Below are 17,733 nucleotides of genomic sequence, written 5' to 3'. Positions count from 1 at the left end.
ACGATTGCTCTAAACACGTCACGTGACTAAATATTCCCAACCAAAACTAAGAAATATCCGAGTGTTATTATCCAACTGCAGCGAATACCGTCCAAGACAGGAAAGCTCACAGTATTTCTCGAGCTTCGCTCTCTAAAAACTATTCGCTTCTCGAAACAGATAATGTCCGCCGACAAATATCGGGCATATTTTCGCGCCAAATGGAGGCTATTGTTTATATATGCCCACACTAAAATATACAGATATTTTTACACAAGAAGGCCGAACGCTGCCGACTGTCGGCCAAGGCCAAATGTGGCTATCTCGGTCGAGTATCAATAGGTTATTTATGAGTTGCGCTATTCCAAAAAGTTTGAAAAAAAGATCCTGGTGCCGGAAACCTTTCAACGGTAAAGGAGTTTTTTTTCTCTAACATGTTTGTTTTCATTCAAATCGAGCTCTTTTTCACGCATCTTATGGTTTCACAAGAGGCCTTGTTTTTAAATAGAGGAATAATTAACTCGGCGCACTGGAAAAGTAAATCCAGTAACAGTCAAAACTCCGAATCATAACTAGTCACCTGAAATGAAGACAGGAAATCCTTGTATCGTCCATTGCCTTGTATTTTGAGCACCTGTGATCTATCGGCCAATATGCCTGAGTGTCGGTAATATACTGCGGCTGGGTGTCGACGGGAAAAGCTTTGCAGCCAGTTGCCCATTTTCCCGCCATAGCTAACATAACCTTATTTTTTTAAATAAGTAATCCGTAATCCGTTCCTGTCCGACGGTAGCAGGAAGGAAATAGGGTTCAAATAAAAGACACGTCTGCGCCGGGAAACGCCTCGAGGGGGAGGGGGAGGGGGGGACTCTCATATGGAATAGACGGGGATGCTCGTCGTCTCGCTTAGGGGTGTAAATTTCGGATTTTGGTCTCGCTCAGGGTGTTCTGGGCAAAATGTCATTATTTTTAGCCGTCAAGGTCTCGTTAAGGGTTGCACGCGAAGAAATAACAAAACAGAAAGAATTTTGATTCTTTATATTTACTCAATTCATATAAACAAAGTTTTCCATACCATTAATATCTTAAGTCTACTGTAACTGACAAAAATGTCTTTGTCTATTGTTTTACAAGAATGTAATACGAAACTGGTCTCTTTTAGGGGTCTGCATAAGCTTCGGCCACGCCCAGATTGGTCTCTTTTAGGGGCTAAATTCAAAATTTCCGACGAGCATCCCCGTCCACTCCATATGGGAGTCCCCCCCCCCCCGGGGGTAACGCCAAAACATCACACCGAGCGAGTCTCTTTACATTGATTGCCTAGCTCTCTCAATGGGAAACGACTGAAATTTTAGGCTACTGACGCTTATACCTGCCAACTCTCACCCCTTAGGCGAGGGTTTTCAGACATACCGATCATTGTTAACAAATGACTCCTTAATTTTGGCGCTAAATTTCAGCGTTAATTTATAATTTCGGGCATGTTACAAAATTGCCATGGCAAAGATTGGCGCGAAATTTCTCGATACAATAAACAAATAAAAAAACCCAGGATTGTAAACGTAAATTGTCACTCATGATACTAGAGGTTATCACGTAGAAATGTTATACACGTGAAATTAAGAAATGGTTTCTCTTGCCTTAAGTCAAAATTCTAATAATTTCCCTCGCCCAAAGGTTATAAGAATTTGGTCTAATGGACTTAAAAGGCGCGTAAAATTATCTACTATTTTCCGGCTCGTCACCATTTGATTACCAATACCTACTTTATACACTGAATTTCAAGTTACGGCTCACACTCACGGACCGTGCAATGTCTCACGCTTGGCTCAAGTATTTTTTAGCTATCACGCGAGAGAAGAAAAGCCGTCCACGTAAATTACAGTACTTCCTCCGAATTATCTGATGTGAAAATCGTTCCGGCCAAGTGGCTGTACTGATCAGTTTCATCTTTTTTCTTTTTGAAACTTAAACAATATTGCCGAAACAACGGACTCCATTTACGACTGACTCAAATTTGATCATGGCAATGCCAAAACTTTAGAATTTCGTGTCAAAATTACAAGGGTCGTTAAGACGTGAACAAATTTTAAAGCGTTTTTGGGAATTAAGTTTGTAAAAAAAAACACCTCATATTTTGGGAAAAATTTGAACAACTGAGTATATATTGCCTGGGTCTTTGATCTCTTTGAACAAAGTTGAATGTGAACATAATAAAGTACACGTATGGAGAGAAGTGGAGTTATATTATGCGGCGCAGAACTGAATTTTACATTCTACAGCAATGGTTTTTGTTTGAATTTGGTGCCAAAGTTCAGGCCTTTGCAGACTTTGGCTAAGGTGAGAGGCTAAATTTGATTCGGCGTAAATATAATTTTTGTTTAATTTTGTGCCAAAGTTCAGGCGTTTGCAGACTTTGGCTAAAGTGAGAGGCTAAATTTAATTCGGCGTAAATACAACTTTTGTTTTGGACATAGCATGCTTTGTGAGGCCAAAACAATTTGATTACTTTTGTGTGAAGTTCCCAAGAGCTGATCGCGTCTCCTTAAACAAGAAAGGGAAGGCCTGGGGTCGAGAATGTAGTTTATGATGGCGAGTTTGCTTTGGGCAAAACATGTAGTGAAACTGGAACTGGGAAACGTCGGCAATCTTCGGAAAGCTAGTGATTAGAAATCATGGGCGGATCGTCTTTAAAAATGGCATTCCCAAGATCTTGGACCTCAGCTTTTACAGTCTCTCCTGTATTGTCGGTCACAGTACTCGCCTATCCGTCGAGTGGATGAATCGGGTGACCGCGTACTGAGAATGAGTCAGGTGACTAACCTTGGCCAATGGGGCAAAGAGAAATATACTCTCTGGTATTAGAGCTACGCATCAATGGTATCGATGGTCCTTCACAAGAAATCGGACGTTTAAATATATCACACCACTGTCGACCCCAGGGTTTTTCCGTTGTTTGTCGAGGTGGCGGTTTCAAACCGCCATTTGTCTTCACTGTAAAGTAACGCCGAGATCACCTTGGTAACGACAGTCCATTTTATATTGGCGGTACATCGATCACTAATATGCTCTTTTCATGTAGTTGAGTGTTCTACTCACGGGCTAAATTGAACTAATGACCTGCATGACAGTGCGATCCCATTTTCGGAGAGAGTCCTTTATACCAGCTCTTGAGCGTTTGTTTACCCCGAACAATCATTGCCGTTAGCCAGAAAGAATAAGATTTGTATACGTCAAGAGGAAAACTTTACCGAAAGCCAGATTAATGCCTGGATATGAAGGAAAGGTAAGTCGGAAAACAGTTAGACACTTATAGGGTCTGCTTTTAATATAAGCAGGTGATCCCCTAATGTTTTTAACAAGTTTTGCCGCTACTTTTGAATGAGAGGTAGGGCTATAAACGTACAGAACGAGAACTGAAAAACCTACTTTTTGTTCAATGAAAAAAAGTTTCGTTTAAAAGTTTATAAGGACATGGTTTTCGCTTTATCGCGCTGGTCGCTAAAGAACTTGAGGACAAAATACGAAAGCTGTTGCCGGGAAACTCAACACATGCCAATGTCAAAAAGTTTTCTATGTGAAGGTAGAGAGAGTATAGGAAATTGAGCATAACTTTCACCAGAAGGCATGGTACCAGAAGGCATGGTATGAACTTTGATTATGGTGGTTCAAGTCGAATTTGGCCCGAAAAAAATTTATTCGGTAACAGGTTTTCCCACGCTTTGACACGCTTTAATGACTTTCTTGTGATCTAATCATCTAGGCTAGCAACTTTGCAGCGAAGAGGCGCTATTTTTAGTTCTCCCGGCCACTGTTCCTACGCGCTTACGAGTAAACAATTTCAAAGTCGGTAGAGACGGTTGGAATTGCAAACAAACCTATTTTTTTTAGTATTAAAATATCATAAACCAAAACAAATAACTAAATTTGCTCGCGCTCTGTGTTTTTTTCGCATTATTGATGCATCTAAAAAGACTGATGGTAAATTCTTCAAAGTGATCATTTACATAACGGCACGCATAGCAACAGTAGCAACAAAATGTCGGTCACGCGACAACTGCACAGTTTCAGTGTTCTTTACTTTTAAAGGCATGAAAGATTTTTCCAAATCATTTCGATATACATTACATGTCTTGCAAAGCGATAACGACATTCTCCTCCTTCATCGAAAAAAAAAAAAAAATCTCATAAAAATTCTGCAGGCACTGATTTTTTGTATGCGTGTAAACTCCTAACAAACAGGGCAGCTTCAAAAATTTCGCATGCAGTTTACGGCTTTGAATCAGTCACGTCAACGTGAAGAAACATGTAACACCAATATCCTAGCCTTCATCTCTCACAAAACATTACCAGCATTCAAAAAATTATGTGCATGGGGCAAGGATCACAAGTTGATAACGTGAAGTGTACCCTTCAGCTTTCCACTGCTTACCGAAGATGTGAGTGAATATTGACCAGATCGTGACTTATTTCACTGACATGCCACACACTTAGTAAAACCACCAGATGAATGCCTTACACTATATTAGCTTTTCTTTTCGGCAAGTTGATGGTCAATGGTCAATATATGCTTGAGTATCTTTGCGAAAGTAGTTTTGATGATGAAAGGAACTTCTGCGCGCGTGCTTAAAATCAGCGCAAAAAAACTTTTGTTCTAGTTTGCAAAACAGAGTTGTAATGATTCGAAAGAAAAAGGTAAGCTTCAAGGAGGACCTTGTGGAAAGAATTCCCAATTCATTTAGCCAAGCACTGGAGGCAAATGAAGAAGTATTCATCACCGAATTCACCCAGGTATTTAATTTACTAGAGTATTTCAACTTGTAGAGTACAGGTGGAATAGCTTCATACACATTGGAATTTGTTAATATTCGGTTTTGACATCCAAGAGAGGTATTTTTTTGAAGTTATTTCCTTTTGTTTGCCGAACGTTTTATTTACTTTTCAAACTTTTGTCGGCGCGTCTTGAATGAGTAATGATGCGACAAATTAACCAAATTGAAATTTTCCGTACTTAATTCTGTGGGTAAATTGCTCCTTTCGTCCGGAGACCACTGTACGCATACCATATGTAGTCGCCAAATTGTCGTGTTATTAATGCGGCAACTAAACAGAAAGAAAACTTAAACAAACTTTCCTATCACCAGAAAATGGTTGACTAATTCTGAAAACTGACCGGCTAGGCATTGCGGAACTTTGGCCTACTCTGAGAGATTTAAATTTTTGATTTTCGTCGGATTTTCCGCTTTATAATTAACTCAGGACTTTATCAGTAGATATCTTGAATGGTATCCTTGCACAATTCTATGCTGGTGTTCACGTTTCTCTGAACAAATTTGTTCATGTCATCTTCTATTTCGTGTTGCCTTTTTTCCGGTGCCGTGCATGCGAGTATTCATCAGTGGAAGAAGCGAAGTCAAACTACTCAAAGGCAATATATTGTCGGACTATAAAATTGTGGTCAATCGAAAATAGTACTCCAGTCAAGTGTGCTTCAAAGTTTTGATAGGTGAAACGTTTTGAGAATAGGTAAACTTTATTTGTTAAAGCTTATGTGCTTTTAAATCTAAGTTATTACAAAATATGAGTAACTTTATGGTAATTATAGTGTGCTAAAAAGTTATTTAATACGGTCCAGACATGAATTCATCATTGACTCGGTCAGGCATAGATAATATACTTGAAAATGTGGTTTTAAGAATGAAGCAAATAATTTTCCGCTTCTGTCTTTAGCAGCGGAAGTTTCTAGTACAATAAAAATTTACGGAAGAAGCTGGAAAGATTAAAACTGTTCGGAAATACAGTAAATCATGTACTATTTGAACAAGTCTATGACACATGCGAAAAAAATGTAGCCATGTGGGCGGAAATTTTGACGTGTCCCTCAAAAGGGACTTAGGATCGAAACTAAAAGTTTTGACAAGAAAAATTTATTTTGATTTTAGCCTCTTGAAGCCTTCAATGCACTTTTATTATAGAAGTAGAGCGTAATTTATTTTATTGCGGTTTCGTGAACTTCAGATCATTGCGCCATTTCTGAACTTGTCGCTAACTTGTTGTGGAGGTTGTTGGCGCGGTTACTAAGTAAAGGTTGCTGCAAATGCAGAACACATTTTGAATTCATTCCGCGACAATTTCAAGTCAAAATGACTCCTTTGCAAGTAGTGACATGTCGCAAACGTAGGACGCCACATTGTCCGTCGTTCCAGCTTTAAATCTAGGATACTAACATACTGGTGGAAAGCTTGAATATTTTATTGATGTCGAACGCGCTTGTTCTGGTAAGAAGTTACACACTTGACTGGTTTTGTTTTCGTCTGGGCTTGTACCTACCTTTCGCTACCAGGATGTGTTCAGCCTTTTGAAGTATATTTGTGTTTGCTTCGGCTCTAGTTTGTTTTAACTATAAATCCTTGTATAGATTTCGCTTTGAAGGTGCAATATTGTCCTTTGCGCATTTCCTTTTGGAGAATATTTGCTTGACATATACACGGATCATGTTTTGTGTACATTTCTTTGTGGGAAGAGCTTTTCGAATCTTTGGGATGTTTGAAAGAAGTAAACCGATCGAGCCATTGATAAGGTCGAGTTTTTAGATGTATGGTTTCACTGCCCAGAGCACAAGACACGATGTTTGACTCAATCACTATTGGCTATTCGTTCCGATGAAACTTTGACACCGCCGACACCGGAGCTGAGTGCTTAGATCGATCGCAATTTATTTCTTCGGTTCTCTCCTGCGTAGGAAAGTGTCTTCGAACAGAACTGCTTCTCTAATATACTTGAGAATTAGAATTCGAGTATTCTATCTATTTAACATATTTAACCTTGCTATCTTCTAGAACAATCACCGAAGCTATTAATACTGCGTCTCGTCTTGCCGAAGGCAATGCTGGCGGACGAAGTAACATTTTACTTTGCGAACGATGACTTGATAGTCCGAACGCCCCTGTAATCCAATTCTGAACTTAAAACGGCAAAGCCTGGAAGTATTTTTGTTCCAGTTTGCGGTGTTTTGGGATCTAATTTCACTTTTACTTGAATTTTAATTGTTTTCTATTTTTGTATAAATAATTAGCATGTAATATTTGTTGTTAAAAGTTTGAATTGAAGAAAATAGCATTGATTAAGCTTATATAGTGTTCATGTCTCAACAGGTAACCTTTACAGATTTTGCATGGTTGTATAACATTTGGATTGATGATATCTCAGGTTTATTTAACAACTCATTGATTTTTTAAACTCCGCCTGCTAGGCTCTGATGAATTGGTGCACTAAATCAATTTAATTTTTTTAGACTTATCTATTGTTTGTCATTCTTATTTGTTCTGAGATGACACTACCCTCATTAAGTGATAAATATCTTCATCAAAGGCCTTGAATATATCTTAATATTTTTAGGAAAGCGTGAATTCAATTTTTCATTCAATTCACATCATATTCATTAGCCTAATTTGGAGACAATTTTATTCCCGTAGCCTTTTGGTATAGCCTGCATAAAATTGCAGATTATGAATGTTTTGCACTTGTCTTTCTGAATGACCCTTAATGTGGAGGCCTTGATAGGGTGAAATTCTGACATGCGACACTATGAAACTGAGACATGGAGGCTGATAAAATGGCGACAAAATAATTAGCTTTTGTTGTAATTCCGACAGAGATGTAAGGACCCCAGAAATTGTGATATGAAAAGATTGCACATGTGTTAACTCTCTAACAGGGCTTCTTTGTACTATTTTACTGCTTTATGCTTTACTTGCTTTATGCTTTTTAGGAACATCATGTTACTACAGCCATGAGTCAATAGACCCCACGCTGTCTAAAATCAAAGTGGCTCTGAGCCACTGAACTCACAAAATGAATTATAAAAAGTCAAGTTTAAAAAAAAAAACACAAACACAAAACATATTTTCTATACTGTCTTAACAATTTACGAATCAAAGTGGCTGTGAGCCACTGAACTCGGATAACGATTTATGAAAGGCTAAGAATGGAGTTTTGTTATTAATTAAATAACGCAGGTCCATTCATAGCTTATGTCTGAACCTAGTCGTTCCAAATTAAGCCTACATTGAGTTGTACAGTCTCCCACTACTCCAGCTCCATTGAGTGACAAATGATGCCATAGTCAAACATCCAAACAGATCCACGCAGCAGCATGAATGAGAAACATTACCAGAAAGACAGTAATTTACCTCCGCTTGAACAAGCGCAGCAAGGACTTATTTGAACAATAAGCCATTGACTCGTACGACTTTTGTGTGACTCTTGCACCTGCTGTTCTAACAACCCAGCGTTTTTGTAGAAAGCAATATAATGACTATGTGTCACCAAATTTCTTTAGATATCGATGTGGTGTTGTGGAGTAGGTGATCGTTCTACAAGTGAGAGGTTGTGAGTTTAATTCCTACCGTGCTCAACAATTTTTTTATTTTTTTATTTTTTACTTTTTTTCTTCTTATTAACAGATATAAAAAAAAAGTTTACCGAAACACAGCCTTTGCCTTTCCAATGCTTAAAAAACAACATTTATCAAAACACAGTGTTAGCTTTCCAATGAAAAATCATCAGAAGCTTTTGATCATTCGAGAATCAGCACATTGATTGATCTCAAACTCAAAGTATGTTAGCCTTGTTCGAGCCCTAAGTTATCACTAGTATCAGATAGGATTGTGTGCGAAGAAAAAATGATGAAGACGTGTCCTTAAAATCGAATCGAGGAGGATGAACCTTGAAGTCTTTCCCTTATATTAAATTGTATAATATAAGTTTAAGTGCAACTTGTATTTAGGTCAATCATACAGGGCGCTACCTCCATTGAACAGCATTGAACTGGTTTAACACTGAGAACTTCAAGCTGCAAAACATACGCTGTTGACCTTGCAGAAATTTTTCACGAATAAGAAACATTGCCACAGAAACAAATCACTTGATGAATAAATCTTTTCCAATTTGGAGTCAACCGATGGCCACCGCTTTATGTACTGGTCAGTGGAGTTACTAAAAAGTTAACAGGAATTGAACAATGGAAGGAAGGGGTGAATGAAGGAGTGAAAGTTGACGTCCTACTTATACTCAGACAAGAAGATCTGTTAGATCTTATAACCGTGCTTTTGAAATTTAACTGTTTGCTTAGCACTACCGTCAGAACGCAGTGCACATTCCAAAGCAGTCATTGATGATTCTTTTCTTACTGTGGACATCACATCACTTGATCAACACAAACTGTATTATTGCACCATCAGTGGTAGCCGTTGACAAATCTCCGATGACGTAATGGTCTTAATCTAGAACTTTCTTCGGGATATGTATGGGCATGCACGATATGAACTACATGATGATAACACTATTAACAACAGCTTTCTTTCTTAAAAGTCATGATTAGATTTAATTGGTGTTTTCCACGAGTAAAGGGCTAGTAAAGTAGTCACACAAGTCATATAATTTAATAATAAAACTCTATCCCGACCGATGTATCGATTTTGGTCACTCCAGTGACCACAGATTGAAAACGTGACAGAAAATTGGCGTTACTTTCGATCCTCACCAAATTTGGACAGTGGGATGATCTCATCATTAGCCAATTACAGGCCATTTTTCAGCTCTTTACGTCATATCCCCCCCTGGGGAGAAGTTTGTCAAGTTAGCTAATTTAGTATGCAAGCCACTGTAATGGTGGTCTCCGTCGGCAAAATGTTTATTTGCTCAAAATTGGGGCAAAATCTTTTGGAGATGGAAGTCAGGACATTTTGTAAGGATACAGAAAGTAATTTGGGATCAGTTGCTGGCTTCTAAGGCTGAATTTATCCAGAAGTAAGCTGCATTTTCGTTTTCGTGCCGAAAGCCACGCGATGAAATATTATCGGCTTGTTCTGCTGTCTTGTTCTGTTTTTTCTCTTGGTCTTTTTTGTAGCCCACCAAGGCCAGTCTTTCGTCTAAATCAGTTGAAAAAAGTTCGAAAAAGATGTTCCCATTCAAGTTTAAGCTCTCAGGCGATAATTCTGGAGTTTTTTAGCCGAAACGTCGGCTTTGTTATGTTCGTGTTTTTTGGTTGCTATGGGCGACCGTGGCTTCCTTTGTTAGGTCAAGTCTGGGGAGTGAGGTCACAAAAAAATTCTAATTTATTCTGGTTTTGTTCGATTTCGCTGAAATTTTAACACGATAAAGCTGGATTGTTAAGGAATAGATTTACCGTCTGCCGATGTGTGGTAGCTATTAACGCTAAAGTGATATATCGCTTTGAAGTCAGGGTTTTGAAGAGATTTTTTTGCAACATGTGGGTTCGGCGTGATTTTGTAATCAGAGGTTTTTGTTGACCCCGAAGGAAAAAATATCCGGAAAAGCTCATTTCATCGACGATTCAAACAAATATAAATATGTATATGTAACGAGCTAAATTTCTGGTGAAAAAATATAATTTTTGACGAGCGCTGGGTTTTTAATTTTTTCCCTTGAAAGTCAGTATCGGAGATGAGATTTATTAATGTTCCAACAGCTTTTGGCTAGTAAACATCACAGGTTGCGTGACTCAAAATTTGGCCGAATGGAAGCTTGGGTCTGGTCGCCAACAAATCTGAAAAAAAAAAAAAAAACACGGGTAAACCATGAACCGTGCTCGGCCCATGGCTGCGCAGTTAAAAATGACATTTCCTGAGTAAAAATGGGGTTCAAGTATGGACCAAAGTAAAAATAGTCTGGTGTAAGGTTTGGTTACATGTTTGTTTTGTTAATAGGGATCTCTGGTTTGGTTTGATGGCAATGCTGGTTATTTACTGCCAGGGAAGTTGTCGGCCTTTGTGGGACAGGATGTCAAAGTACAGCATGAGGAGGATGGGCAGGTAATAAGTCCCTGTTAATAAAATATTTTAAGTGTTTATTTTTCTGAAAACACTTTTCTGTAAAGTGTACATTGTTGCTCTGACTGGAACCTTTCACGGTTATCCATGTTTTTGTTAAATTTTTTAGTGGCAGAATTAAGGTGCAGTAGTGCATTCTATGGTCTTCTCTCTTAGAGGAACTGATATATTTTCATTGTGTAACTTATGGTCCTCACTCTTTTACATACTTTGCTTGCAAAACTTGAGACTCTCTACCTGAGAACAATAGAACAGAACCTACTACGGAACGCCAAGTAAAAACAGTCTCCTTTCACTACAGGCATTATTGCTGATTACTACACTAGTTATTTATTTTAATCAGTTTATTTATATATTTTTTACATATAAATTAATATACATACATAGATAATGTAGTCAAACATAATTGTTTATATTCCTCGGAGATATAAGGTTTTTAGCTTCTCTATAATTTCAAATCAAAATAAAGTTATGTATGTAAGTATGTACATGTAATTACAGTATTGAAATATGTAAATGCATGTAACTGAAAGATGTTTTTTAATACAAACAAATACTGCAGCAACTGACATTATAATGTTCACTAAAATAATTAAAATTAATGACCAAACTGTACTCTCACCCTGCAAATAAAAATTGCTTTTATTTGTGTGCACAGGGCAATATTGCACACTTGGTTCCCTGCTCCTCTCAGACTACAGGTTAATGGATGGTCTTATTACCCTTTCCTGTAAAAAGCAATTGTTTACTGAACCTCGAGAGGGCTTTGCTCTTGCATGGCTGAATTTTGGCTCCTTGATGTAGAAGACACAGTACACATCACAAGAGAACACTGCCCCACAAACCTGTTGCCTTCATCGTTTTCCTTGTGTTTGTCCTTTTGTTCTCTATTGTTTTATGTCAGCTGTGTCTTTTACACCAAGTAAGAGCCTGAATGTGTTTAAAAAGTGGTATTTACCGCCAACTAATCAATCATTAACATTTATGTCAATTTTCAACCATTGTTTGTTGAGGAAAACCTCTTTTAAGTCTACTTGCAATTTATGACTCATCTGAGCTTACTAAACATTTTTAAGAGAGTTAAATGGGTTGTCATGGATACCCTACACAGTTTGGCTAAGATTGCTTGTGGCTCAACCATCCTTTTAAGCACATCCCCCAAGCTCATCTCTTGTTGGTGAGTTCATTGGTATATAAAACCAGGTCCATGTACCCGTTTGTACCTAGGGGTTCCTAATGAAGTAATGATAATGATAATAGTTTTTTACTTCTTATATAGTACTATTTACAATACGATGACAGAGTTCCCACTAGTTTTGATAGTTAAGGGTCCTTGGGACCCCTACATGCAGTTCCAAAGAGTTGGGGGTTCTTTTTGCTCTTCATGGGTCCTCTGCCTATTTACTAAAATTTTCGGAATTTTTTTCCTGCATCCCACTTCACCAAAAAAACTGTGCGTCCTTTTCATTTTTTTTTGTTTGTATAAGAAGCACACCTGTGCATTGATGGAAACTCTGGATGATCTATAGTGCTTTACAACAGGTATTAATAATAAATTAGATGATACATGTATATGTAGTGGTTTGTTTATTAGGAAAAGACTTCTTAAATGTGTTGACATTTTGTTATTAATATTTCCCAGCTGCACACTGTTCGTGCTAATGCTGTCCTTCCCAGACAAGAGCTTGGTACACATGGAGTGGATGACATGATAAAGATGGAGTAAGTTAATTTGCATTAGACTCAGTTTTATGATATTTGCAGAATTTATAAAATGCTCCCTCATCATAGGCCTGCAATGCATGCAGAGAGCTTTATTATCTAGCTCTTTGCACGCATTCCAGGCCCATGATGAGGGCGCATAATGATCTCTGTCAAATCATATTTATCTATTTTATCATTAATGAGGCATACAATGACCAGTGCTGAGCTAGTAATCTTTATTAAAAGGAATACTTTATTATTAATAAATTATTGTATAAGTTAGACTTTTATAAAGTTAATGATAAAAACAAAATGCACAACATTTGTTGCATGGGATGTTTTTAAGGGCAAGGGTGAAGATAAGCAAGTTTATGACGGTATGTATAGTGAGTGATAAACTTTTAATCACAGCGAAATTTAGTTAATTTTGATTTATTTGTTAAATCTCCAGTGACTTGCATGTTGGATCGATCTTGTACAACATTCGTAAAAGATACAGACAAGACCAGATTTATGTAAGCTTTGTTATGCTGTGATTATTACTTGATCTGGTATTTTAAGTTTTTGTTTATTCCTCTGATACTCTGTTTTAATGTAGTTACAGTTACCATTAACAACGAAGAGTATCAGCCTTCCTATTACAGTCAGACTGTGTGCATTCAAAATATGTACTGTTATATTTTCATAATTTTTTTTATTAAATTAATGAATGATTTAATATACTTTTTTGTTATTCTAGACCTATATTGGTAGTATTTTAGTGGCAGTAAATCCTTACATGCAATATGACATCTATGGCCCTGATGCAGTTCACAAATATTGCATGACATCAACAAGAAGTCATCCACCGTAAGTAAATTCCATCTTAGCACAAATTCCTTAGACTATGAATGAATTTTTGAATTAATACAAATGATAATTTGATACAGTATCATTCAATTTGGGAAGTAATCGTACTCATAATTGAAATTGTTGCTAATTTTGGCTTATTTTGAAATTTGAAACTCCTCCTGAACTTTATTTATTATTGAATTTGCTCTTAGTTTGATTACTTTACTTATTGCACAGTTTTGAAGTTAATAAATTTTATGATGTAATCATGTTCTAGGCATATTTTTGCTCTTGGGAATGCCGCTTACCAGACTATGCTGAGAACAGAACACAAACAAGCTATTATTATCAGTGGAGAGAGTGGTGCCGGCAAGACAGAATCTAACAGGTTACTTGTTGAATTTTTGGCAGCTGTCAGTCAAACACATGGAAGCCTAGTAACTAAGCAGGTAACATGCTTCAAATTTGTATCTTTAAGATAATGTTAAATGTGCAAAGCAGTATGAGACTAATAAGGTTAATAATGTCCTTACTGTGACAAAATTCCAATATTTATGGGTTCGTGGTAAGAGTACATGAATTTTGTGACAAAAAGGAAAAAAAAGAGGAAAAGTGAAAAATGAGACAAGGAAGTCAACCAAAACAAAATGATATTAAAAGGAAAAGTGATTAAAAAAAATTAATGAAAGAAAAGTGATCCTACGAGAAAAAGGAAAAAATATTGATACCAAATTGAAAGTGAAAGAGTAGAAATGAAAACAATTAAGAAAGAGAAAGTGAAAACGGGAAGCACAAAGAGAACTGCCATTGGTAATTTAAACTTGAAGAATTATTGGTCTAAAAAGGTTAAGCCAAGTAATATGAGTATGGAAATTACTGTGAAATTCAGTTTTAAAGAGACTGAATTTTTTAAGAAGTCAAGAAAATTGATTGGCAGACTGCTTCCCAGATTCACTGCTCTAACGGATGAAATTAAATCCCTCATTTATAGCAGTAGTAGAATTTAGAACCTGAAATGTCAAAATTATATTCTCCTAGCTACAGCTGTGTTAAAGAGTGGTTTTTACTGGAGTGTCAGGCTAAGCCAGTAGTACATGTGAGATCTTTCAAAAGTAGGTGTCCTGTGGATTTGCAATGCAATTGGCTTAAACATGCACATCAATTTGTCATCCAATCTGGGGTAAAATCAATTGAAAACCAATCATGACTCACCTTCTCACGGTTTCCTATGCTTCACCTCAGCTACATGTATTGAAAATAGAGTTTTGATTGGTTCATTGGCTTGTCTGCATCGTGTGTGATTGACTAGTTAAAAGTAATTGTAAACAAGTTTGATTTGGGTAAACTATGATACTCAATTAAAAGCCGCTCTTTGACTAACAATAAGTTATTTACAGTCATGTGAATGCCACATGTAACTTTAGATGGTATATGGTACTAGTTTAAAATTGCCTTGTACACATTCTACCTTTAGATTGTAGAAGCAACACCTTTGCTGGAATCATTTGGAAATGCTAAGACCATGAAGAATGACAACTCAAGTAGATTTGGAAAATATTTGGAGATTTTCTATGATGGGTAGGATATGTTTCTTACAGATAAACGTATAGGAAATTTTTGAAAAACCTTGGGATCTTTCTCTGTAAATAGACCTTCTACCTTCAAGGTACAAAAGTATTCTAGTAAGCTATACATTGACACAAAACAACTTGCACTTGCAAACTTATTGAAGGGATCATTTGCATACATAGTCTGTTGTAGTCGCTGTTGCACTACAGGAAAGGGTTACTTCTGATCATCATCATTGTCTTTTTATTTGTCACACCCAGAATAATAATTAAGAATAATAAGTAAACTTACATTATCATACGGTGGTGGGGACCAGTGAGGATTAAATAGCAGAGGCCACGTCAGTTGTTAAATAAGTATATTATTGACATGTAAATTTGAAGTTCTGCGAGCATGCCATGACCAATTCACCATTTTTTCATTTACTTCTAATCAACTGATTCAATTTGCTTTTCACCTGGTTATATTATGTATTAGTTTGTGGCAGTTCAGCACAGATTGATATCTTGCTTTTGTTATATTTATATACTTACACGTAAGTATAATGCTTTTTTTCAGTGATGGTAAAATTTCAGGTGGAAGAGTGTCTGAATATCTTCTGGAAAGATCAAGGATCGTAGGACAGGTATTTCACCAGATGGATTGCACAGAGAGTTGATAAGTTTGATATCAAACATGTCTAGAATACTTCCAGAGATGAGAAAGATTTCACAATGACACTGTGTTGCTTTTATCGTGACAGGCAAATGGCGAAAGAAACTATCACATCTTCTATGAGATGCTGTGTGGATTACCTGAGGAGCAAAAACAGAAATTCAGTCTTACAACTGCTGCAGATTTTATGTACCTTAACCAGGTAATATTAAATTACTATGTCCATGTATGTGTGCTTGTGAGATGGCAAAACTTGTAAACTATTGAAATTACAGGCTAAACACATGTGAACCTTAAGCTTTTGCATTGTTAAAATAAATGAGCTTGAGATTTCTATGAGGGCTAGTTAAGAAAGCAGATGTAGAATGCAAGTTAAGAATGTAGAATGTAGATGTAAGTACAGTAAGGTACAGCCCAAGTCAACTATCACACATAAAAATCAAGAGGGTCAATAATCTATAGTTAATCATATTTAGTATAAATCTCCCATCCGTGCAAACGTTAATTTTTTATCTAAATCAGGGCTTGAAATTGCAACTCACTGGTCGCCAATGCAACCAAAAATTGAGCACTGCTGACTAAATTTTCAGAACTGGTCGCCAGCTGGCGACTTGTGTTTTGTCCAATAACTAAAAGAAAACCATGACACAGCTTTTGTTTTTAATTCTTTATATTAGGAAATCAGTCGGATATGGTAGCTAGTATACAACTCACCTTTCCGTCCGCACTAAAATGTCTGAATATTACAAGATAATCAAGAAATTTGAATCTATTTCGACACGTTGATACTGCATTCACAGTGCGCCGTATTGTTTTAGTGGCTTCTTCCAAAACTGGGATCGCAGGCGCACTTCAACACCGTGTGCTTTTCATTTGCCATGAAAATGGCGGCAGATACCAATCATTTGAAGGAATTACACAAGTTTTTACGTGCAGGGAATGAAGATTCAGCCAAAAGGTTAATCCAAACTTTGAATCCTTCATCAGTTGTTGATGTAGGGAAAGTGGATTTCACCAAACTGCCAAAAGGATATCCTAGGAACTAGCTTAATTCCAGACATTGATGATGCATTTTGAAGAAGTAGCAAAGGGAAACTACGCAAGGACTCGTGTTTGTTTCACAATGAAAACCGCGAACTTAAAACGATTTATGCTTCACTTTATTTAAAATGACTATGGAGACAACCAACACCTTCGAACAGAGACATATCACCTGAGAACAATAGTAGCTTTATAACTAAGTGTTACTCGTGTTGTTTCTAATTATTTTCGCTCTTCAATTGTGACTCTCCTTGCATGCACAGTAACATATAAAATCATGTTCTTGTGTAAGTTATATATAAAATAAGTTGGCAACCAAAATTTATGATCTGGTGACCAAAATTTTTCCGTTAGTCACCAGCTGGCTCCTAAATGAAAAAGTTATTTTCAAGCCCTGTAAATCCTCTTCACTGACATTCACAAAGGAAGTGTTTGCCATTTCGTTAACAACCTCACACAGCTAGGCTACTCACTATCTGTAACGAAATAGACAGTTATTAGCATTGCCGATAAGTGAGCATTTGTGATAGAACACTTGAGGATGTACTAAGATTGTGCAGTTGCAGAAAGTGTCCATACTCCCCCACAAAAGGGATTGGAATGTCTTGGGGGCTTGTGGGGAGGGGGGTGGGGGCGGTCAGTAAGACCAGAAAATTTAAAGAAATGTTTGAAGCTTACTTTGAGTTTCCAGAGGGGTGGGGGGTCTAATTAAAAATCCCTTCATTCGAGGAGGTATGAATATTTTCCGGAATGACACATTTATATTAATTATCATTAGGTGCATGGCCACTCAATAGCCAGTCAAATGGTGCATTTACTTAATAATCTGCCAGTGGGTTTGTCAAAGATACTTAATACTTGCATGTGATTGTTGTACAAGTCATAAATGTTTTATTCTTGTAACCTATGGGTGATATATTTTAGTATTCCACAGTCTTGATTGTAACACAAAACAAACAAGTTCATGTACATGTTTGAAATATTTCAATCTCAATTTATTGTCTTTACATAGGGTAAAGCAAGTGTCATCCCAAACAGAAAGGAAGAGTTTCACTTTCAGCAAGTTATCAAGGCCATGCATATTCTTGGAATATCTGTAAGT

General features: G+C 36.9%; 1 protein-coding gene across 2 annotated transcripts in view; it reads left to right on the top strand.

Annotated features, from left to right (window-relative positions):
* The first annotated feature begins 4,580 nt into the window (after positions 1 to 4,580).
* The window catches only part of LOC110049813 (unconventional myosin-XV-like), a 57,658-nt gene continuing 44,505 nt past the window's right edge, over positions 4,581 to 17,733 (top strand). Inside the window, exons 1-10 of one of the 2 annotated variants that reach the window (XM_089290500.1) lie at positions 4,581 to 4,770; positions 10,710 to 10,814; positions 12,475 to 12,554; positions 12,988 to 13,051; positions 13,276 to 13,385; positions 13,645 to 13,816; positions 14,842 to 14,945; positions 15,495 to 15,561; positions 15,679 to 15,792; positions 17,644 to 17,727. In XM_089290500.1, coding sequence (XP_089146626.1) covers positions 4,657 to 4,770; positions 10,710 to 10,814; positions 12,475 to 12,554; positions 12,988 to 13,051; positions 13,276 to 13,385; positions 13,645 to 13,816; positions 14,842 to 14,945; positions 15,495 to 15,561; positions 15,679 to 15,792; positions 17,644 to 17,727 — 1,014 coding nt within the window. In that variant the 5' untranslated portion in view covers positions 4,581 to 4,656. Of the gene's footprint in view, positions 4,771 to 6,054; positions 6,258 to 10,709; positions 10,815 to 12,474; positions 12,555 to 12,987; positions 13,052 to 13,275; positions 13,386 to 13,644; positions 13,817 to 14,841; positions 14,946 to 15,494; positions 15,562 to 15,678; positions 15,793 to 17,643; positions 17,728 to 17,733 lie in introns of those variants that run through there. The other variant, XM_089290501.1, reaches the window with a different exon arrangement.

Source organism: Orbicella faveolata, unplaced genomic scaffold (assembly GCF_042242905.1).
Source record: "Orbicella faveolata isolate gen_17 unplaced genomic scaffold, um_ofav_v1 contig_2, whole genome shotgun sequence".
Classification (NCBI taxonomy): Eukaryota; Metazoa; Cnidaria; class Anthozoa; order Scleractinia; family Merulinidae; genus Orbicella; species Orbicella faveolata.
This window is presented reverse-complemented; position numbering and strand designations above follow the sequence as displayed.